Source organism: Nomascus leucogenys, chromosome 9 (genome assembly GCF_006542625.1).
Source record: "Nomascus leucogenys isolate Asia chromosome 9, Asia_NLE_v1, whole genome shotgun sequence".
Lineage (NCBI taxonomy): Eukaryota > Metazoa > Chordata > Mammalia > Primates > Hylobatidae > Nomascus > Nomascus leucogenys.
The window spans coordinates 101411846-101434305 of NC_044389.1; the positions used below are offsets into that span (position 1 = coordinate 101411846).

Consider the following 22460-nt stretch of genomic DNA (forward strand, 5'->3'; position numbering starts at 1 on the left):
ACTGATGACATTCCACCATTGTGATTTGTTTCTGCCCCACCCTAACTGATCAATGTACTTTGTAATCTCCCCCACCCTTAAGAAGATTCTTTGTAATTCTCCCCACCCTTGAGAATGTACTTTGTGAGATCCACCCCTGCCCACAAAACATTGCTCTTAACTTCACCGCCTATCCCCAAACCTGTAAGAACTAATGATAATCCACCACCCTTTGCTGACTCTCTTTTCGGACTCAGCCCACCTGCACCCAGGTGAAATAAACAGCCTTGTTGCTCACACAAAGCCTGTTTGGTGGTCTCTTCACACGGACGCGCATGAAAGGAAGCACACAACCTCTTCAAAGAGAAATTCGATTTAGCCAGTTTAAAATATGTAGAAGTCGGCTGGGTGCAGTGGCTCGCCTGTAATCCAGCACTTTGGAAGGCCAAGGTGAGTGGATTGCTTGAGCTCAAGTGTTCAAGATCAGCCTGGACAACATGGCAAGACCCTGTTTCTCCTGAAAATACAAAAACTAGCTGGGCGTGGTGGTGCGTGCCTATAGCCCCAGATACTTGGGACAATGAAGTGGGAGGATCACCTAAGCCTGGAAGGTCGGGGCTGCAGTGAGCCATGATCTTGCCACTGCACTGCAGCCTGGGTGACAGAGTGAGACCCTGCCTCAAAAAAAAAAAAAATACACACACACACACACACACACATATATATATGTTATGACCCAGCGTTTCATGTCCAGAAATCGATCACACTGATAGATGACTGGGTGAGTCAACTCTAGCATATTCAATGGCGCATGGGGCATATTGAGAAGAGTGGGCAATGCTCCTCAAGTTCAAGCTTTCAAACACCTGGGTCAGCAAGAATCACATCATCGCTCAGGGAAGACAGCATGGCACCCCTCGGTTGGAGATTTGAGAAGATAATACACGTGATTGATTCAGCGTTTTTATTTGTAAGCCATAAGCAAACATGTGATTCTTGACTGTGACGCTTTTGCTTGGGAATGAAGCCAGGGGAAGCCACTGTAGGTATGGTGCTAGGAGGCCCCGCAGGCAGTTGCTCACCTCAGAAGATGGTCTGCAAAGAGGTGAAAGCCAGGGCACTTACATACACTGGAAGGAAAGGCATGTGTATTTTCCAGAGCTGCTGGCCACTGCAGACCCCAAGCTGAGACCTTCTGAAGGGCCGGTTTGCATGGGAAAGATTGCTGGAACACGGGGATGCCAATGTGTGCTACAAGCTTCGTCTTCTTGGCTGGCTTCAGGATGGGATCAGATGTGGTGGCGGTTGTAGAGATAGGATGGGTGCAGGCCGTCATAGTGCCACTGGCGCCACTGCTCCACAGCCTCCCGGCTCCTCTCTTCCTGCTCTGGGGAGGAAAGACAAAGCCACCTGTTAGGACAGGGGGACTCTGACCTGCCACTGAGCCCAGCAGCCATCAGCCAAACCCCTGCCCTGTGGTGACCTGCACTGAGAGTGTTTGTGAGCCCTGGTGAGACAAGGCCAGGACTGGTGAGGATCCAGAGCATGTGAGTTGACAGGCCTTGTATATAAGTCAGGCCCAGATGGGCGAAGGTCACAGGCAGGTGTAGACCAGGGCTGGGCATCTCAGGCTCTTCTGCCTGCACAGCCAGGGTAGGAGGGCAGAGGCTTATGCAGCCCTGTTTCAAAGACATAACAACCAAGACACAAGACGAAAAAGTAACAACACAGTAGCAGGAATGGGCTATTGGAAGGACATGCAAGAAAAATAAGGGACTACAAACCATGCCTTGAAAACGTGAAGGAAATCATTGTCGACTTGGAGTATTTTTTTCCTCCATACTGTTCTGAATTAATTTTCAGGGCCAATTCCTGGATCAAAGAAGCTCTCCAAGACCTCTATGCATTTGCTCATCCTTGATTTATAAGAACAGGAGATTTGCTGGCAAATAAGCCTTGGGGCTCCAATGCTAGGGCTCTCTACTAGCCTCGTCTCCTTGGGTATACACGTATCCTTTCTAAGCCTCAGTTTTTTATTTTTGTTGTGGACCTTTTTTTTTTTTTTTTTTGAGACAGGGTCTTGCTCTGTTGCCCAGGCTGGAGTGCAGTGGCATGATCGTAGTCACTCTAGCCTTGAACTCCCCAGGATAAAGTGATCCTCTCTCAAACACCCAAGTAGCTGGGACTACAGGCACATGCCACCAGCCAAGTTAATTTTCTCATTTTCTATGTTGCTCAGGCTGGTCTCGAACTCCTGGGCCGAAGCCATCCTGCTGCCTCAGCCTCCAGTGTAGCTGGGACTACAGGCACATGCCACCATGCCCAGCTTATGTTTTTTAATTGAAAATTTTTTTTTCTTTTGTAGAGACAGGGCCTCACTTAGTTGCCCAAGCTGGTCTTGAACTCCTGGCTTCAAGCAATGCTCCCACTTTGGCCTCCCAAAGTGCTGGGATTACAGGTGAGCCACGGTGCCCAGCCTGACCCTCAATTTTTGAAACATGAGCTGGAAATTACAAAACCTGTCTCAGAGGCAGTTCGTGAGGATTAGGTGACCACTTACAGTGCCTGGCAGAGCAAGGGCTCAAGGACAACAGCTTCTAGAACTGCATTCCCCAAAGGCCTGTGTTTTCTCCATGTGTGTGGGCGAGACCTAGGGTCTCCTGTCTTCCTATCCTGTAAGAGGACCTGCAGGTGCCCAAACCTGCATCCTGAATTCATCAAGAAAGGGAAAACAGTGAATGTTTTTCCATCTATATGCTAGAACTTTGGACCTAAAACATTTAAAACTGCTCAAAATAAAATGCTATTTTAATAGTATGAGTCAAAATCACACTGAAGGAATTTTGAAGGCCACATTCTCAACTTTTAAATGCTTCTCCCCAAGCTGCCCACCATGATAAACACATCTCTAGCAGAAGTGTGTGCTTCCAAGCTGTGATGGCCTGAAGTTTTCCCAGTATGTTCCTAAGAAAGTTTGATTTGCCAGGATCCAAGCCCAGCACCTGTTTGCAGGGCTCAGCCAGGTGCACCTGCAGGGCAATGGGCACAGCCTGCAGCACCTGACCCAGGGGTGGTTTCCTTTTCACCAAGAGATGCCTTCTGAGGGTGCTGCCTCCCGAGGGTGCTGCCTCCCCAACCCATCAGAGCAAACAGCCAGGAGAACTGAAAGAGTCGACTCTCTCCAACAAAGGCGACCTAAACTGGGGCTCACGTCCAAGTTCACGTGCACGCAGGAGGTACCAGGTGATTTTCCTCAGGAGCATTACAATCTTGAAATTTGGAGAAAGACCAAATAAATAAACAAACAGGGTTAGGTGCGATGGCCCACGCCAGTAATCCCAGCACTTTGGGAGACTGACATGGGCAGATTACTTGATGTCAGGAGTTCGTGACCAGCCTGGTCAACATAGTAAATCCCCGTGTCTACCCAAAACACAAAAATTAGCTGGGCATAGCGGTGCACACCTGTAATCCCAGCTACTTGGGAGGCTGAGACAGGAGAATCGCTTGAACTCGGAGCGGGATTTTGCGGTGAGCTGAGATCATGCCACTGCACTCCAGCCTGGGCGACAGAATGAGACTCTGTCTCAAAAAAAAAAAAATAAAAAAGGAAAAGAAATACACACACACACACACACACACACACACACACTCTCTGGTATGCTGGTGTGATCCCCATTATACGGTCCTAAGGATGTTTGCTGTGGGTGACCCTTGAGGGTACTTCACAGCAAAATTAAATCCCACTCCGTGGGAGGCTGTGGCTCAAAGACAGAGCATCCTCTATCCGTGTGCCCAGCCGCACCATCCTCCACTGAGCCCTGGCACAGCCAGCACTTTTTTTTTTTTTTTTTTGAGACGAAGTCTCGCTCTGTCACCCAGGCTGGAGTGCATTGGCGCGATCTCGGCTCACTGCAAGTTCCGCCTCCCGGGTTCACGCCATTCTCCTGCCTCAGCCTCTCCGAGTAGCTGAGACTACAGGCGCCCGCCACCACGCCCGGCTAATTTTTTTGTATTTTTAGTAGAGATGGGGTTTCACCGTGGTCTCGATCTCCTGACCTCGTGATCCGCCCGCCTCGGCCTCCCAAAGTGCTAGGATTACAAGCGTGAGCCACCGTGCCCGGCCACAGCCAGCACTTTCTAAGAGCAGACAGGAACCCTGTCTGCCGAGGGGTTGAGGGGTGTGGATTGCCTGGCCAGAGACACTGGGCTCTCTGGTCTGGGCCTTTTTCTTTTTTTTTTTGAGACGGAGTCTTGCTCTGTTGCCCAGGCTGGAGTGCGGTGGTGCGATCTCGGCTCACTGCAAGCTCCGCCTCCAAGTTTCAAGCAATTCACCTGCCTCAGCCTCCCAAGTAGCTGAGACTACAGGTGTGCACCATCATGCCTGGCTAATTTTTAGTTATTTTTAGTAGAGACGGGGTTTCACCATGTTGGCTAGGCTAGTCTCAAACTCCTGACCTCAAGTGATCCGCCCACCTCAGCCCCTCAAAACTCCTGGCCTCCCTGGGCCTTTCCTACTCTTTATTTTTTGCTAGTAAGGAAAAGACCAAGGCTTAGCGAAAAGGATACAAATAGGAGAAGCATAAAGCTACAAGAAAACCATATAAAAATTTTCAGGGGATCTGATGCTTTTGGATGAGTTGGAGCCTGAAGATAGGCTGTAGATGTTGATGCTGCGGGTGGGGTGAGAGGGTAGAAAGCAAGCTGTTTTCTGAGTTCAGTTTTCCTGGTTTGCTTCTGCCAGTCAGTAAAGATGCTGAGTACACTGAATAGGTCAATGAAGGCCTTGATTTTCCAGGATGGAGTAGGACCTGGAGCCAGGACATTCACATGAATATAAGGCACATGTGAGTGAGTGTGGAATCTGCCCAATACGATCCTACCAGAGCTAAGCCTAAGTTTTGGTGCTTAGACGGAGAACACAGACCAGCGCGGTGATGCCCAAACAGGAAGAGGGAGGGAAAGGAGTTTTATATCCACACAGTTAGCAAACAGTTGCCCCATCCCCACAGCCAACAAACCAACGGAAATAAGGGTATTCTGTCCCCTTCCACACCTTCTCAAGTTCTGTGTAGCCATTTTTCTCCCTTCTTTTTATTTTATTTTATTTATTTTTTTTGAGATGGAGTTTCGCTCTTGTTGCCCAGGCTGGAGTGAAGTGGCACAATCTCCGCTCACTGCAACCCCTACCTCCCAAGTTCAAGCAATTCTCCAGCCTCAGCCTCCCAAGTAGCTGGGATTACAGGCACCCGCCACCACGCCCAGCTAATTTTTGTATTTTTAGTAGAGATGGGGTTTTGCCATGTTGGCCAGGCTGGTCTCAAACTCCTGACCTCAGGTGATCCACCCGCCTCGGCCTCCCAAAGTGCTGGGATTACAGGCATGAGCCACTGCCCCCGGCCCTCCCTTCTTTACAAGGCTCTCGTGGATATGAATTGAAAGTAGACCTTCCCTTTCTTCCCTCCTCCAATTAAAAGTTCAATACCAGCCTGGCCAACATGGCAAAGCCCTGTCTTTACTAAATATACAAAAATTAGCTAGGGGCATCTGTAATCCCAGCTACTCCGGAGGCTGAGGCAGGAGAATCGCTTGAATTTGGGAGGTGGAGGTTGCAGTGAGCCAAGATCGCACCACTGCATGCCAGCCCAGGCAACAGAGCAAGACTTCATCTCAAAAAAAGAAAAAAAAAAAAAAGCTGGGTAGAAGGAGAGAAAGCAAACCATGTGATTTCCTCCCAACGCTCCACCTCCCTGAAGACACTGGCTGAAGAGCTCTTACCATCGTTTTGTTCCTCCACGAAGTTCTCAAATTCATTCCTTTGTTCCTCGTAATATTCTCTCCGCAGCTCATCAGCCCGAAGCTTCTGCCTGTTTTCCGCTGTGAAAGGAAAAGAAGAGTTGCCCCTCAAGAATGAGGACACTTAGGGGCACACACTTAAGGGAGCACAGGTCATCTGAGAAGTCACATCTGGTTGGGGGATGAGTGGTTTGTGGGGGATTGTGGTTGGAGACTCCCCTGAAATTATTTACTCCTGACATAGACTTTAAAACTTGAAGGTGATTGTCTGATCCAGCTGCCTCATTTGCAGATGAGAAGACAGAGGCCCCAAAGAGTAAAGTGATTTAGCTCTGATTATAAAGTTGGTGGTGTATCCAAGTATACCAGGCCACTTGGAAACCAGAAACCCCATGATCAGAAATGAATTCTGTAAAGGAACAATCCAACTTCATCTCACATCCATTCAACATTTTCGAGCACTTATCACGGCTAGGATGTAGGCTAAGCACTGGAATTAAAAAGCCGAGTAAGAAAGATTCTGTCCCTCCAGCCAGGTATGGTGGCTCACGCCTGTGAGCTTAGCTACTAGGGAGGCTGAAGCAGGAGGGTTGCTTGAGGCTGGGAGTTCAAGGCTGCAGTGAGCTATGATTGTACTGCTGCACTCCACCTTAGGCAACAGAGTGAGACCCTGTCTCAAAAAAATAAAATAAAATAAAATAAAATCCTTCCCTCTGCTTAAGAGACCTATAGTTCAATAAGGAGAAAGATGTAAGACAAGTTTTACAAAGCATTACAGCTGTTGGAATAAAAATTCCCGGTTATCTGGAGGAAACGATATAAAGCTCTCTACTTTCACGTATTTCCCCCAACACGAGCTTCAACTGGAGAAACCCATGAAGCCAGGGAGGCCACGTCTAGGGCAGGAAGAACCGGTCGCTCAGCATGCCTCACAGTCTCACGCTGGGATTCCCCTCACACCAAATGGGGGAGACGGAGGTACTGTTTTTTTGCCCCGTCAACTCTGAAGTGCAAGACGGAGGTTGGGGGGTGATGAAGGAAGCAGAGAAACTGGGGAAAGTCATGGTTCCCTACCCCCAACCCACGTTACAGAGGTGCTGGGAGAAACAGCGAAAAGTCTTTGCAAAATGATAATATTGGAAACCATTTCAGGCCAGGTGCGGTGGCTCACGCCTGTAATCCCAGCACTTTGGGAGTCCGAGGCGGGCGGATTGCTTGAGGTGAGGAGTTCAAGGCCAGCCTGGCCAACATGGCAAAACCCCAACTCTACTAAAAATACAAAAATTAGCCGGGTGTGGTGGCAGGTGCCTATAATCCCAGCTACTTGGGAGGCTGAGGCAGGAGAATTGCTTGAACCGGGGAGGTGGAGGTTGAGATTGCGCCACTGCACTCCAGCCTGGGCAACAGAGCGAGACTCTGTCTCAAAATAAATAAATAAACAAACAAACAAATAGAAACCATCTCAAATCCTTCTTGGAAGTAAGACGCTTACATTAATTAATGAATTATATAAATACTAGTTATTTCTGTTACTTTTCTATTAAATTAACTCAGATTAAAAATCAAGTTAGCTGTGAACTGGGCTTAGTGCAGATTCCAGATGTCTGGAATGTTTCTTCCCAAACGTCTGCCGTTACCTACTTAGTTGCAGGAAACTTGAGTCTGGCAGAGGGGTTGGTTATCCCATCCATAGCCATGCCCCACCTCTCACTCGGCATCCGCACATTTCTCAGAGGGGATTCAGGCCCAGAGACGTGCATGACCTAACAGAGGTCACACGTCAGGTTGGCGCAGAGCTAGGGCACCAGGCTCCCACACGCCACTGCTGGCTCAGCTTCCCTCTTCCCACCCACTGTGGGTCCTGATGTTGCTCCAAGTGCCAGAAAGCCGTTATGGGAGGTGCAGAGGCTTAAGGTTTAGGAAGCAGGTACTTAGTAAGTCACTGCCTATTCCTAAAGAAGCATTCTCTGTCCCCTGTGTACTTGGGACAGGAAACAATCTTCCCAAGTGGCCTTTTCAGAGGTGCCACAAACTGCAGCTTTGAGGTAATGAATAAGAACAATTTAATCCTCAGGACAAGATAGTAATTTTATACTATGCGTCATTCTGTGCATTGTGTACGTTCCTTCTCAAGAACACGCATTCATCACACTCTCTTTTCACCCTAAAGTAACCTTCACCTTTATCCCAGAGGCTTAGAGATGTCAGATGCCTGTCTCCTGATTCCAAATTCAAGTTGATTGAAGTGTCTGTCACCTGCCGTTTATCCAACCTGAGGGATCACTGGGCACTGCCCTCCTGCCACCCACAGGAGTTGACTAGATGACAGCAGACGCATTCATGCACAATCCTGGGTGTTCACCAGGCTGTCCTGCATCTCCCATGACTAATTGACACACTGAGCTTCTGTCCGAGGTGAGGCACTTCAGGCTAAATGGTGTAGCTCATTGTTTGGAGTCAGCTTAAGAGGACAGAAGAGGCCATGCACAGTGGCTCATGCCTGTAATCTCAGCACTTTAAGAGGCCGAGGCAGGTGGGTCACCGGAGGTCAGGAGTTCGAGACTAGCCTGGCCATCATGGCAAAATTCCGTCTCTACAAAAATTAGCCAGGCGTGGTGGCAGGCGCCTGTAATCCCAGCTACTTGGGAGGCTGAGGCAGGAGAATCACCTGAACCTGAGAGGTGGAGGTTGCAGTGAGCCAAGATCCTGCCACTGTACTCCAGCCTAGGCGACAGAGTGAACTCCATCTCAAAAAAGGACAGAAGCTATTTGCCCGGCCTAAAATCATGCCTGCTTCCCCTGGAAGTCTGCCAGAAGATTGCTTCTCCCAATTTGATCAAAAACAGTCCAGCCCCCCTCCCAACCTTTCAGTGCTTCTTGACGCTGGCCAACTTTTAAATCTCAAGTTGTATGAGGCCTAGTTCCTAGCATGGTTATACTCATCCAATTTTTTTTAAAAAAAGAAATTTCATCTCCAAGCATTTCTATCTCTGTTCTTCCCATCATTTGAAAACAGTCCTGTTATTTTTACCAAGCAAGTCACCTTGCTGAGTGCCCTGAAGAATACAAAGAGTTCATTCACGCAGAGGCATGAGGATGAAAGACTCGAGCCAGAGACTCGGGCGATACGGTCTGAGCTCATCGTCTTGGAAGAAGCAGGTTCAGGAGTAGAAACTCAAATGCCCTCAGGGGTTGGCAGGTGAAGGGCATGAGGACCCTGAAGCCGGGGCTCCACAGGCCCTACAGCAGGCTGTGCAGCAGACAGGCTTACCCCAATGCGTTGAAAACGAAAACTTAAAAAAAAAAAACTCTGCTGGCTGAACATAGCTCTTTCAGAGGCTTATAAATAAGGAAATTAGGACCAGAGGGAGGAAGTAGCCAAGGCCACTTAGCAGCACAGCTGTCCCCAAACCCACATTTCTCAGCACCCAGTGTCCTGTGCCTTCCCCATGTGCGATGCTGTTGCTCTTGTACAGAAGCTGTGCTGGGCCAGTCCCCGCAAAGCGCACACTAATGTGTGGGTCCCCTTCAGACCAGAACATAGGTTTCCCTCTCTACACCTTTCTGAAATCTAATGCATCTTATCCCTGTTAGGTGCATTTAATGTAGCATCATGGCCAAGAAGCAGGACAAGAGGACCTGTCTCCAAGTCATCTTTGCAGAGGTGGGGCCTACTTACCCTGACAAAGTATTCAATCCAATATACAACCTACGGTCAGGAAATAGGGTGTAATTTCTCATTCAGAGCTGCAGTCCCTTTGATACCCTGGGGTGAGCCCTCGGTGCCCGGCTGCATCCTGCTGCCCAGCTGACTGTGGGAGAGGAGGAGCCGGGCGGTGCGAGCAGAGGTGGTGATGGCGGGGGGGGGTCCCTCCAGTATCCTTACCATTGACCTCATTTCGGGACTTGGGGGACCGCTTGCCGCGCCTCTTGAGGAAATTCGAGGCATCTGATTCCTGCATGAAAATCTTCTGTTTTGCATCTGAAACCCAGGAGAGGCCTGTCACCAGCAGCGTGGGGGTGTCGGGGCTGCTGCTTCACTGGCTGCACCTGCCCTGCCCCGTGGGAGGCCCCTGCACTCACCTTCACTCGCCTCTTCTCCCGCCGCCTGCGTGGTCCCCACAGATGCACAGGTTGCCTCTCTCAGCACTGCAGGACAAGGGCACAGAGTGAGGCTGCAGTGTCAGAGGGGGAGCCCAGACCCTGAGCTGAGCCCCCATCCTGCTTTCCAGGCTAAGCATCCTGCCAGGGCCTGGAAAGGGGCCCGTGGTTTCTCACATACCAGCTGCAGAGCCAATCTCCCCAGGAACCCACCAAGCAGATTGGCTTGGGTTTTTTTTTTCTATTTTGTTTATTTTTTTTTTTTCTGTATTACATTGTGTCCTACACACACACACACACACACACACACACACACACACCCCTTAACAATAAGCATACCCCTTTCTACCTGCATCACCTGAGCAGCCTTACCTGTGCATGGCAAGCATCCCTTACCGTGTAACTAACACCCTCCTCCTTGACCCTCCCGTACTCACTAGACAGCAGCACCACGGCGGAGAAGCAAGACAGCAGGACGGCCTGTCTCCAAGTCATCTTTGCAGAGGTAGGGGCTCCGTCCAGGACCCACAGGGCAGACCAGGCGTCCTGCACCCTCCTGGGTCCCCACTTCTGAGGCAGGCAGCCCAGGCAAGAGGGAGGAAGGCGGGGGAGGGAAGAGAGAGGCAGGAGGCTGGGATGCCACTGGGGGAGAGGAAGAGGGGGCCGGGCTGCCCTCTCTATTGGCTGCTCCTGGACGGAGCACTGGAGATGTTTTTGGCACCTGGCAAATGTCTCCAGGAGCAGAGCTTGTAGTTAGGGCCCTGGGTGGGACGGTCTCAGAGTGACCTTTCCAATGTCCGTGTCTGGGGATCTGCTGCTGGGAAGGGCTCATCCTAACAGTCAGGGTTCCAGAGGCCAAGGGCTGTGTCAAGGAGGTCCTGGCACCTGCTCCAGGGACGTTAGGGCCCCGGTCCTCAGGGTTGAAGCATGGGTGGGGGCAAGGAGGAAGAGGGGCTCAATGGGAGAGTTTTGATCTAAATGTCAAGCAAGCACGGCTCATAATGACTGGAATACCCATCAGGGTGACACACAGACGTGTGAGTCATGCTGACAGCTACCAGAGAACACCTTACCTGATGCACTGCTCCCAGCCGATGCTCGCTGCCAAGCCAAACACAAACCCCTGGGGCCGCAGGTCCCAGAGCCCTTTAAAGACAGCAAGGCCAAGAGTCAATCGCCTTCCCGCAGTGGCTCACGCCTGGAACCCCCACACTTTGGGAGGCCGAGGCAGGCAGATCACCTGAGGTCAGGAGTTCGAGACCAGCCTGGCCAATATGGTGAAACCCTGTCTCTATTAAAAATACAAAAAAAAATTAGCCAGGCATAATGGCGGGCATCTGTAATCCCAGCCACTCAGGAGGCTGAGGCAGGAGAATCACTTGAACCCGGGAGGCAGAGGTTGCAGTGAGCCAAGACCACGCCACTACACTCCAGCTGGGGTGACAGAGCGAGACTCTGTCTCAAAAAAATAAATACATATAAAATAAAATAAAATAAAAATGTAAAAATTAAAAACAGCAAGAGAGTCAATCACCTTCCACAGTGGAAGGGGAGGAGGGCAGGTATCTGAAAAGCTCCACAGCTAATCCTGCGTCTCTAGGATGACACACATCATACTCCATGTAGGGGAGGAAATGGGTTCCCAGAAATGGGACCGCTAATGAAATCAATACCAACATGGCCATCGGAGCTCAGTCCCTTTGGAGATGTGTTCCTGATGGTGCCTTTATTAGGAACCATCATCAACTTTTTGCTGTCAGCCTTCGGGCATTGTTTAACGTTTTTCTAATGGGAACCATCACTAGACGTAGAACTCAGCCCATACCTACCTGAAGCTCCCCTCTTATAAGACTTTCATGTTGGCTGAGCAAAGTGGCTCACGCCTGGAATCCCAGCCCTTTGGGAGGCTGAGGCAGGAGGATCACTTGAGGCCAGGAGTTGGAGACAAGCCTGGGCAACATAGCAAGACCCCCATGTCTATTTAAAAAAAGAAAGACTTTCAGTCAGGCGTGGTGGCTCATTCCTGTAATCTCAGCACTTTGGGAGGCTGAGGCGGGTGGATCATTTGAGGCCAGGAGTTCCAGACCAGCCTGGCCAATATGGCAAAACCCCATCTCTACTAAAAATACAAAAATTAGCTGGGAACGGTGGCATGAACCTGTAATCCCGGTTACTCAGGAGGCTGAGGCAGGAGAATCGCTTGGACCCAGAAGGCAGAGGTTGCAGTGAGCCGAGATTGCGCCACTGCACTCCAGCCTGGGTGACAGAGCGAGACTTTGTCTAAAAAAAAGAAAAAAGGCTGGGCACAGTGGCTCATGCTTGCAATCCTAGCAGTTTGGGAGGCCAAGGCGGGTGGATCACCTGGGGTCAGGAGTTTAAGACCAGCCTGGCCAACATGGTGAAACCTTGTCTCTACTAAAAATACAACAATTAGCTGGGCGTGGTGGTGGGCACCTGTAATCCCAGCTATTTGGGAGGCTGAGACAGGTGAATTGCTTGAACCCGGGAGGCAGAGGATGCAGTGAGCAAAGATAGAGTCACCACTGCACTCCAGCCTGGGTGACAGCGAGACTCTGTTTAAAAAAAAAAAAGAAAAAAAAGAAAGAAAGACTTTCATGTTTACAACCCGCATGGACTTTACCATCGGCCAGGAAAAGAATGTTAAGACAAAAAAATAACTGAGGCAGAGTAAACATCAATAAAGGATTGGCTTCCAGTGGAAGAAAATGGGGTTGATGGCTATGCTGGGTGGCCCTACGTGGGCTCCCCTGGGATACTGACTGGCCTGCACTAAACAGGGGAGCAAGGGCTCTGCATGGCTGACCCAGGAGCAAATGCATGAGGACAGGGCCACAGGGCTAATCCATCAAATGAACTAGATGTCACTGGGAGAGGGGAGGGACAGACACAGGGCTGAGTGATTTTGATGGGACGTCCAAGTGAGAAAGCGGACATGTGAAACACCCGTGACATCCTCGATGACCTAAGTCCACTTGTGCCTTTTTAGTTCCATTTGTTTCAGCCACAAACTTGTACTGAACACCTGCTGCTATGCACCAGGCACCTGTGCTCATCACTGGCCAGTCAGCCTTGGGTAAATCATTTTAAAAAATTTTTCAGCTGGGCATGGTGGCTCATGCCTATAATCTCAGCACTTTGGGAGGCCGAGGCAGGCAGATCACCTGAGCTCAGGAGTTTGAGACCACCCTGGGTAACATGGTGAAACCCCATCTCTCATCTCACATTAGCAAACATGTATGCAATGCTCAGGACATGCCAGGTGCCATTCAAGGACTTTGGGTGCATTAACTCTAATCCTCACCCTCATCCTTGTGACAGAGGAGGGGATTAAGGCATAGACAGAGAGACTTGCCCAAGGCCATGCAGCTGGGCAAGTCCGGGGCTGGGACTGAACGCCGGGTAGCCTGGCCCTGGGTCTGTGTCATAACTGTCATACTGCACCATCTCACAGAGATGAAGGCCAGCTCCTTCCTACCTCCTCCCCTCCACGGGCTCCTGTGTGCTGGAATACAGAGCTGCCTGCAGTTCTTCAAGAAGGCCTCACTTCTCTGGGCCTTTTGACAATGTTTTCCATTCCAGGAGGGTTTTAGAAACCCTTGTCCAAGTTCATCTCAGCCATCATCTCCTCTTTGAAGTCTGCCTGAATACCATGCCCTTGACCCATATAGATGAGTATCCTGAAGCTGTTTTTACATTTGGTAATGTATGTATGTATATGTATAAATGTATATTTTTGTAACTTTTTTTTGAGATACAATCAACATACCATGCAATTCACCCATTTAAAGTGTGTACCATTCAGCCAGTCGCGGTGGCTCACCCCTGTAATCCCAGCACTGTGGGAGGCCGAGGCGGGTGATCACCTGAGGTCAGGAGTTCAAAACCAGCCTGGCCAACATGGTGAAACCCCATCTCTACAAAAATACAAAAATTAGCCAGGCACGGTGGCGTGCGCCTGTATTCCCAGGATCATTATTTTTTCTCAAAAAATAAAGTGTACCATTCAATGGTTTTTAGTATATCCACAAAATTGTGCAACCATTACCACAATTGATTTTAGAACATTTTTATCACCGCAAAAAGAAACCCCATACAAATTAACAGTCACTCCCCATTTTTCCTAACCTCAAAACCTTAGACAATCACTCATCTTTGGTCTGTCTCTGGGGATTGGCCTGTTCTAGACATTTCATGTAAATAGAATCCTAAAATCTGTGGCCTTTTGTGACTGGTTTCTTTCACTCAGCATAATATTTTCAAGGCACATCCAGTTGTAGCATGCATCCATACCTCATCCCTCCCCCGCCTTTTTTTTTGTTTTTGAGATGGAGTTTTGCTCTTGTCACCCAGGCTGGAGTGCAATGGCACAATCTTGGCTCACTGAAACCTCCGCCTCCTGGATTTAAGAAATTCTCCTGCCTCAGCCTCCCGAGTAGCTGGGACTACAGGCGCCCACCACCACGCCTGGCTAATTTTTGTATTTTTGGTAGAGACAGGGTTTCACCATGTTGGCCAGGCTGGTCTCGAACCCCTGACCTCAGGTGATCCACCCACTTCAGCCTCCCAAAGTGCTGAGATTACAGGCGTGAGCCACCGCACCCGGCATCCTCATCCCTTTTTATGGCTGAAGAATACTCCATTATACGGATATATCACGTTTATCCATTCATCAGGTGATGGACTTTGGGTTGTTTCCATCCTTCGGCAATCATGGATAATGCTGATGTGCACATTTGTGTACAAGTCTTTGTGTGGACGTATGTTTTCATTTCTGTTGAGTAGATATCTACAAGTGGAATTCCTGGGTCATGTGTAACTCTGTTTACTATTTCTAGAACAGTCGCATTATATTTATTTATTTATTTTAGACGGAATCTCCCACCGTTGCCCAGGCTGGAGTGCAGTGGCAGGATCTCGGCTCGGTGTAACCTCCACCTCCTGGGTTCAAGTGATTCTCCGGCCTCAGCCTCCTGAGTAGCTGGGATTACAGGCATGTGCCACCACACCCGGCTAATTTTTGTATTATTAGTAGAGACCGGGTTTCGGCATGTTGGCCAGGCTGGTCTTGAACTCCTGACTCAGGTGATGAGACCACCATGGCCTCCCGAGGTGCTGGAATTACAGGCATAAGCCACCGCACCTGGCCTCATATCATATTTAAAATGTTCATTTATTCACCCATCTCCTTCAGTGCTGTGGTATCTCTTTGAGGGGATGTTGCCACCTTGTTCATACCTAATATGGTGCTGGTACAGACCAGATGCTTCATAAATGTTTGCTGAATTCATCAACCAAAGTACTCTGGTATGAAAGTATTGAAAGAAAACATTTATGAGCTCATTTCAATGGGCTAGTCGTGAGAAAGCACACATCCAGGAGCCTGAAATTGGCAAGTTTATGTATCACTGGGCTTAAGGTCTTTCCCAAGCAGAAGAATGAAATTTGGGGTGCATTTATGAAGAACTTAGATAACCAAGATGACCTTACCATTCCTAGTCTGGCTAAACTTTAGAAGGCTTCTTCCCAATCATAGGCCCCTGACCTCCCTTTTCTTGTCAGAAGCACTTTAGAAAACTTGGAATTGTAGCCAGGCATGGTGGCTCATGTGGGTAGTCTCAGCACTTTGGGAGGCTGAGGTAAGGAGGATTGCTTGAGTGTAGAAGTTTGAGATCAGCTTGGGCAACATAGCAAGACCTCATCTCTTATTAAAATAATATTTTTTTTAAAATTAGACGGGCGTGATGGCATGCGCCTCTAGTCCCAGCTACTCAGGAGGTTGAGGTGGGAGGATCACCTGAGCCCAGAAGTTCGAGGCTACAATGAGCCGTGATTGCGCCACCACACTCCAGCCTGGGTGACAGAGTGAAACCCTGTCTAAAAAATAAAGAAAGAAAGAAAAATAAAAAGAAAAAAGAAAGAAAATTTACAATTGCAAATTCTTTCTCTGACCCTTTGAAATTTACACAATTTCTTTCAGCTTCACAACCCAGTAAATGTCTTTCTCAAGGACCTACCTAAGTATATATATATATATATATATATATATATATATATATATTTTTTTTTTTTTTTTTTTTTTTTTTGAGACAGGGTCTCCCTCTGTCACCCACATTGGAGTGCAGTGGTGTGATCACAGCTCACTGCAGCCTCAACCTCCTTGAGGAGGCTCAAGTGATCCTCCCACTTCAGCCTCCTGAGGAACTGGGACTGCAGGCATGTGCCACCATACCCTGCTAATTTTTTGATATTTTGTAGAAACAAGCTCTCCCTATGTTGCCCAGAATGGCCTTGAACTCCTGGGCTCAAGCAATCCTGCTGCCTTGGCCTCCCAAAATGCTAGGATTACAGGCATGCACCACCACATGTGGCTGGGGTCATTTTTTGAAAAGTAAACATTGAAGGAGGTAGCACCCTATATCCTGATCTCTGTGGAAAGGTAGGGGCATAAATTCAGCGGACACCTTACTCTGAGTTGTGAAGACCAATTAGCAAACATAGTGGCCTATGATTACCAACCCCTGCAGCTCTTTAAACCACTCCAGCTCTTTGGTTCAGCAGAATCAAGCCCAGGTTCTCTCCTCTATTATTATTTTTAAAATAGAGACGGGGGTCTCACTATGTTGCCCAGGCTGGTCTCGAACTCCTGGGCTCAAGCAATCCTCCTGCCTCAGCCTCCCTAAGTGCTGGGATTACAAGCAGGAGCCACCATGCCTGGCTGATTGCAAAAGTCTTGAATGAAGTCTTTTTTGCCTGTTTAACTTTGTTGAGTGTTGACAACGGCATTGACTCAATACACCGCTTGGTCTGCCAGGAACTGCGGGCATAACTTATGTAAAGTTGAAACGACCCTTCGGGAAATGTGTTCACGTAAATGAGGTCGCGGAGGATGCCATGGCCCACTTATAAATGTTAACCTGAAACAAACATTCAAAAGCCCATTAATATACCTCATATTAAGAATATATAGTTGGCTAGGCATGGTAGCTCATGCCTGTAATTTCAGCACTGTGAGAGGCTGAGGCAGGAGGACTGCTTGAGCCCAGGAGTTTGAGACCAGCCTGGGCAACACAGGGAGACCCTGTCTCTACAGAAACTTTAAAAATTAGCCAGGTGTAGGCGGGGCGCAGTGGCTCATGTCTGGAATCCCAGCACTTTTGGAGGCCAAGGTGGATGGATCGCCTGAGGTCGGGAGTTTGAGAGCAGCCTGACCAACATGGAGAAACCCCATCTCTACTGAAAATACAAAATTAGCTGGGCGTGGTGGCGCATGCTTGTAATCCCAGCTACTCAGGAGGCTGAGGTAGGAGAATTGCTTGAACCTCGGAGATGGAGGTTGCAGGGAGCCGAGATCCTGCCATTGCACTCTAGTCTGGGCAACAAGAGTGAAATTGTCTCAAAAAAAAAAAAAAATTAGCCAGGTGTGGTGGTGCCTGTGGTCCCAGCTACTCCTGAGGCTGAGCAGGGAAGGATCACTCGAGGCTGGGGAGGTCAAGGCTACAGTGAGCTATGATTGCTCCACTGCACTCCAGCCTGGGCAACAGAGCAAGACTCTGCCTCAAAAATAAATAAATAAAATAATATATTGTTATTTCATTTTGCTTCATTCTCAGAGGACTACTGATGTTCCTGAGAGCCCCCCATTTGGTAGGGATGAAATAAGGATTGTACCAAAAGGGGAAATTGTGACCTTGGAACCAGGGGACCCTCAGAACTCGGCCTCCAGGAGCCTCATGGAGAATACAGATGAACATCCTTCCTCAGGTCTCAGGAGCAGTAAGAAGAAAATGCTGTAGACACGATGTAAACGCTTGTGTGTTGGGCAAGAGAGTGACAGTTTTAACAAATGTTTTAACTCCTTTGACATCCCTCGGAGCTGACTGTGTTGACACAGATGAGTGTGGAAAGTGAGAGTCCCGTGAGTCAGGACCACATTTCTGAATTTTTTTCTGGTTCCTTATTTCCCTGTGAAAGACCCAGTTCTCTAGTGCTGAGCCAGAGCATCCAGATAGTATTTCTACTCTCAGGCGACAGAAATAGGATCTGTCTCCATGACAATGGTGTCTAGAAGTCCCCCCATGAGATTAAGTCTGACAGTAGCTGTCCACTTAGCAAATACCAGATCTCCATCCAGAGTGAATCAGCATTACTAGCCGAGTGTCCTGTTCCCAGCTTGACCAATGACTTCCTTGGGTCTACAGGGAAAATTGTAAACTCGCTGGCATATCACCATTTCCCCACATGCCACACAAGGAGGCCATAAAACATTTGTCCTCCACCATCACAACTATGATATAGGATGTGCTAGCTGAGAGGAGCTTTGAAAGAGGCTTCTAGAATGGGACATTGTACAACTGCAGGGAGTATTGCCGTGAGATCCCCTATATCTGGGTTGAAATTCAGGAGGTGAGCACTGTTATGGCTATACAGGTTATTAACATATTGAAGGCCGGGCGTGGTGGCTCACGCCTATAATCACAGCACTTTGGGGGACCGAGGCAGGTGGATCGCCTGAGGTCAGGAGTTCGAGACCAGCCTGGTCAACATGGTGAAACCCCATCTCTACTAAAAACACAAAAATTAGCTGGGTGTGGTGGTGTGAACCTGTAATCCCAGCTACTTGGGAGGCCAAGGAAGAAGAATTGCTTGAATCCAGGTGGCAAAGGTGGCAGTGAGCCAAGATTGCACCACTGCACTCCAACCTGGGTGACAGAGTGAGACTCCGTCTCAAAAATAAATAAATAAATAAATAAATAAATAAATAAATAAATAAATAAATCTATGGTAGAGGAGAGTAAGCTAGTTATGAAAGGGGAGAGTAGGTGGCTCCATTGTCCTGGAAGATCACCTGGAATGGGTAGGATTTAATTGTCCTGAAAAAGAATCACGGAGGCAGGTCTTGGGGAAAGGGCATAAAAATGTCATTGGCTCTTCTATTCTTTGAGTGACAGAAAACAGCCTCACCCTTTTGGGGAGAGAGAGGGTAAGGAGGGTGGAGGAGGAGGAGGAGGAGGGGTGGAAGGGTGACTTCAGCCAGGGATGAGGACCTTGGGCAGGTCTCTGCCAGGACTCATCGGATGCTTGTCCATGGAACCAGAAGAAGGAGCTCATCACTAAGACTGCTGAGAGTCCGACACCTCGGGCTTGAGACTGTGAACTGCGAGTCGCCTGGGGCTTCTCTCTCCCCAAAGAAATGCAGTGAAAGTCTTTGCTCTGCAGCTCACGCTGTAACCACTGCAGAGGACCCAGCCTCCTCTATCCAGCCTTCATCTCTGAGGCCTGCTTTGCCAACATGGCGGCCTGTACCCTGGTGCCTGAGTATCTGGCTGCGACCCCCATACTCCCCCATTGCTCAGCAGCTTCTGGCCTTTTGACCCAAGAACCTGAATCACTGCCGATTCTCTGAGCTGCCCCAGACCCGAGAGTGGTGCTCTGGTGCCCAGCTCTCTTGGTCCACCACTGCCCTCATCTCCATTGCTGGGACATAGACCCGTCAGAGACCTAAAGAGCATCTGGGTCCGGTGGGCCAGAGCCCCGCTCCTGAAGATGACACTCGAGGGTGAGAAGCCCACTGACGGCTCACGGCTCTAGGATATGAGGACCGGCCAGACACAGCGGCTCACAGGAAGCTGAAGCAGAAGGATCACTTGAGCCCAGGAATTCAAAACCAACCTGGGCATCACAGTGAGACCACCCCTCTCCCCATCCTGGTCTCTACAAAAAAATATAAAAATTAGCTGGGCACAGTGGCTCACACCTGTAATCCCAGCAGTTTGGGAGGCCAAGGAGGGCAAATTGCTCACACTCAGGAGTTCAAGACCAGCCTGGGTAACAAAGTGAGACCAGGTCTCTACAGAAAATACAAAAATTAGCTGGATGAGATGATGTACACCTGTAGTCCCAGCTACTCAGGAGGCGGAGGCAGAGGATAACTTGAGCCCAGCGGGCAGAGGTTGCAACGAGCTATGATTTCACCACTGCACTCCAGCCTGGGCGATAGAGCCAGACTCTGTCTCAACAAAAAAAAAAAAAAAAAAAAAAAAGGTCAGGCGCGGTGGCTCACACCTATAATCCCAGCACTTTGGGAGGCCAAGGCGGGTGGATCACGAGGTCAGGCAAACGAGACCATCCTGGCTAACACTGTGAAACCCCGTCTCTACTAAAAATAAAAAAATTATCTAGGTGTGGTGGTTTGCACCTGTAGTCCCAGCTACTCAGGAGGCTGAGGCAGGAGAATGGCGTGAACCTGGGAGGCGGAGCTTGCAGTGAGCTGAGATCGTGCCACTGCACTCCAGCCTGGGCGACAAAGCCAGACTCTGTCTCAAAAAAAAAAAAAAAAAAAAAAAAAATCGGCTGCGAATGGTCACATGTACCTGTAGTCTCGGCTACTCAGGAGGGAGTTGTTTAAGCCACTGCACTCCAGCCTGGGCAACAGAGCAAGACCCTGTCTCAAGCAAAAACAAACAAAACAAAAAGCAAAAACCACCAATGCCTGGGACCCAGCCTGTAAGATTCCTACTCAGCTTGTCTGGGATCTGGATGTCAATATTTGTTACAAACATTTGAGGTGATTGGAATGAACATTTAAGCTTGAAAACCACTGGTATGAATGTACACAGATATTCACAGACTCATCTGTTTTTTGATTAAAAAATACAGCCAAGCGTGATGGGTCACGCCTGTAATCCCAGCACTTTGGGAGGCCAAGTTTAGGGGATCACCTGAGGTCAGGAGTTCAAGACCAGCCTGGCCAACATGGTGAAACCCTGTCTCCACTAAAAAAAACACAAAAATTAGCCGGGTGCATGGTGGCGCGTGCCTGTAATCCCAGCTACTGGGGGGGCTGAGGCAATTATTGTGCAGTTATTTTACAATTAGGAGAGAAAATAGCCAAAACTGCTATTTAAGGAATTACACTGATTCTTCTAGATTCTGCTCAATTCTCTCTGCAGGAAGCTTCCCGAGGGCTCCAATGCCGCTGTCTCTCTCCTCTGAATTCCTCCTGGCCTGTGATCACCCCAGGGAACGCAGCACTTCACGGGGACTAGTAAGTGCTTTTACTTTGTTTTAGGTTGATATCACACCATTTCCCGGCCTGGAAGGCAGGGACTGGCACATCTTTGCAGGAAGCAGGGCCTCCGTACAGATGTATTATTGATAACCAGGTCTGAGCTGGCACCTAGAGAGGTGGCCATTTCTCTGATCAAAGGCTCTCTCTCTGCAGATGAAACACAGAGCTGCTTTCTGGTTTCACCATTAACTTTATAGGGAAATGAAAAGAAAAAAAAAAAAACGCATTGGCAAGGCCTGTGGAAGAAGCGATGGCCCAGCTGGCTGGGGTCCCTGGCCGTCCAGGAATCCAGTGAATGTATGGCTGTGTTCTGAGCACCTCACAGCCCTGGCAGCTCCACCAGCCTTCAGCCAGGGCTGTGTCTAGGTATGGCTTGAGGTAGGCCCATGGAGCACAGGAACTGAGCCACTTCAGGAAGCTTGAGCAGAGGCTTAGCCATGCCAAAGGAGGCCAGGCACAAAGGCCCCAGTCTTGTCCTCCTCGTGGGTATGGCTTTGAAGGAGAGCCTTGTGAAGAGGCTCTGCTATGCTAAGTCCTAAAAGATGGGCTTGGGGAACCAAAAGAGCTGGAGAATGGCAGGTTTGACCCCTTTCCCCACTACCCTCCTACTAAATACCAAAATGTATCTTCCTGGGATAGAGTATCGTCCTTTGTGAATTCCCAGTTGCTCCTCAGCCCTGAGGGATACATTAGAATGTCGCTCCCCCAAGGTTTGGAGTGAGTAGTACTACAAGATGCTCCAAGGTGAAAGGGTTACGGTCAAAAAAATTTGGGAAATACTACAGACTCTATTCCCCTTTTCCCTACCAGAATCACACTGCACAGTAGTGTATTAAAGGCTCTGATGAGTCCTGCAGTTAGACAATCTGACAAGTTGTGCAATTAGAAAATCTGTTTAATTTTGTTTTGAACTGCCCAAACCTCATTGACTATGCCTTCTTTTACACGGAGCCCCTATTAACATCTCCTGGCCTACCTTAGGAAGATCTGAGTTGAGGCCGGGCGCGGTGGCTCACGCCTATAATCTCAGCACTTTGGGAGGCCGAGGCGGGCGGATCACGAGGTCAGGAGATCGAGACCATCCTGGCTAACACGGTAAAACCCCGTCTCTACTAAAAATACAAAAAATTAGCCGGGCGCAGTGGCGGGCGCCTGTAGTCCCAGCTACTCGGGAGGCTGAGGCAGGAGAATGGCGTTAACTCAGGAGGCAGAGCTTGCAGTGAGCCGAGATAGTGCCACTGCAGTCCTGCCTGGGTGAAAGAGCGAGACTCTGTCTCAAAAAAAAAAAAAAAAGGAAGATCTGAGTTGGTCATTTGATGGCAAGAAATTCTACATTCAGAATGGTCTTCAATTCAGTTTTCAGGACAAAGCATGTATTAGTCTGTTCTCACAATGCTAATAAAGACGTACCTGAGACTGTGTAATTTATAAAGGAAAGAGGTTTAATGAACTCACAGTTCCACGTGGCTGGGGAGGCCTCACAATCACGGCAGAA

The 22460-nt window shown here is 49.0% G+C and overlaps 1 protein-coding gene across 9 annotated transcripts in view; it reads right to left on the reverse strand.

The window, feature by feature from the left end:
- Nucleotides 1–928: 928 nt before the first annotated feature.
- Nucleotides 929–22460, reverse strand: part of PHYH (phytanoyl-CoA 2-hydroxylase) — a 73818-nt gene continuing 52286 nt past the window's right edge. The window contains exons 9-14 of one of the 9 annotated variants that reach the window (XR_004031764.1): nucleotides 10950–11022; nucleotides 10314–10443; nucleotides 9859–9924; nucleotides 9662–9757; nucleotides 5758–5856; nucleotides 929–1366 (exon numbers count right to left, since the gene is read on the reverse strand). Coding sequence is in view for 6 of the 9 variants with exons in the window: in XM_030819280.1 (XP_030675140.1) it covers nucleotides 4501–4790; nucleotides 5758–5856; nucleotides 9662–9757; nucleotides 9859–9924; nucleotides 10950–11022 (624 nt within the window). In the remaining 3 variants the exon portion in view is untranslated. Of the gene's footprint in view, nucleotides 1367–1462; nucleotides 1659–4430; nucleotides 4791–5757; nucleotides 5857–9661; nucleotides 9758–9858; nucleotides 9925–10313; nucleotides 10882–10949; nucleotides 11023–22460 lie in introns of those variants that run through there. The other 8 variants (XR_004031763.1, XR_004031762.1, XM_030819277.1 and 5 more) reach the window with 8 other exon arrangements.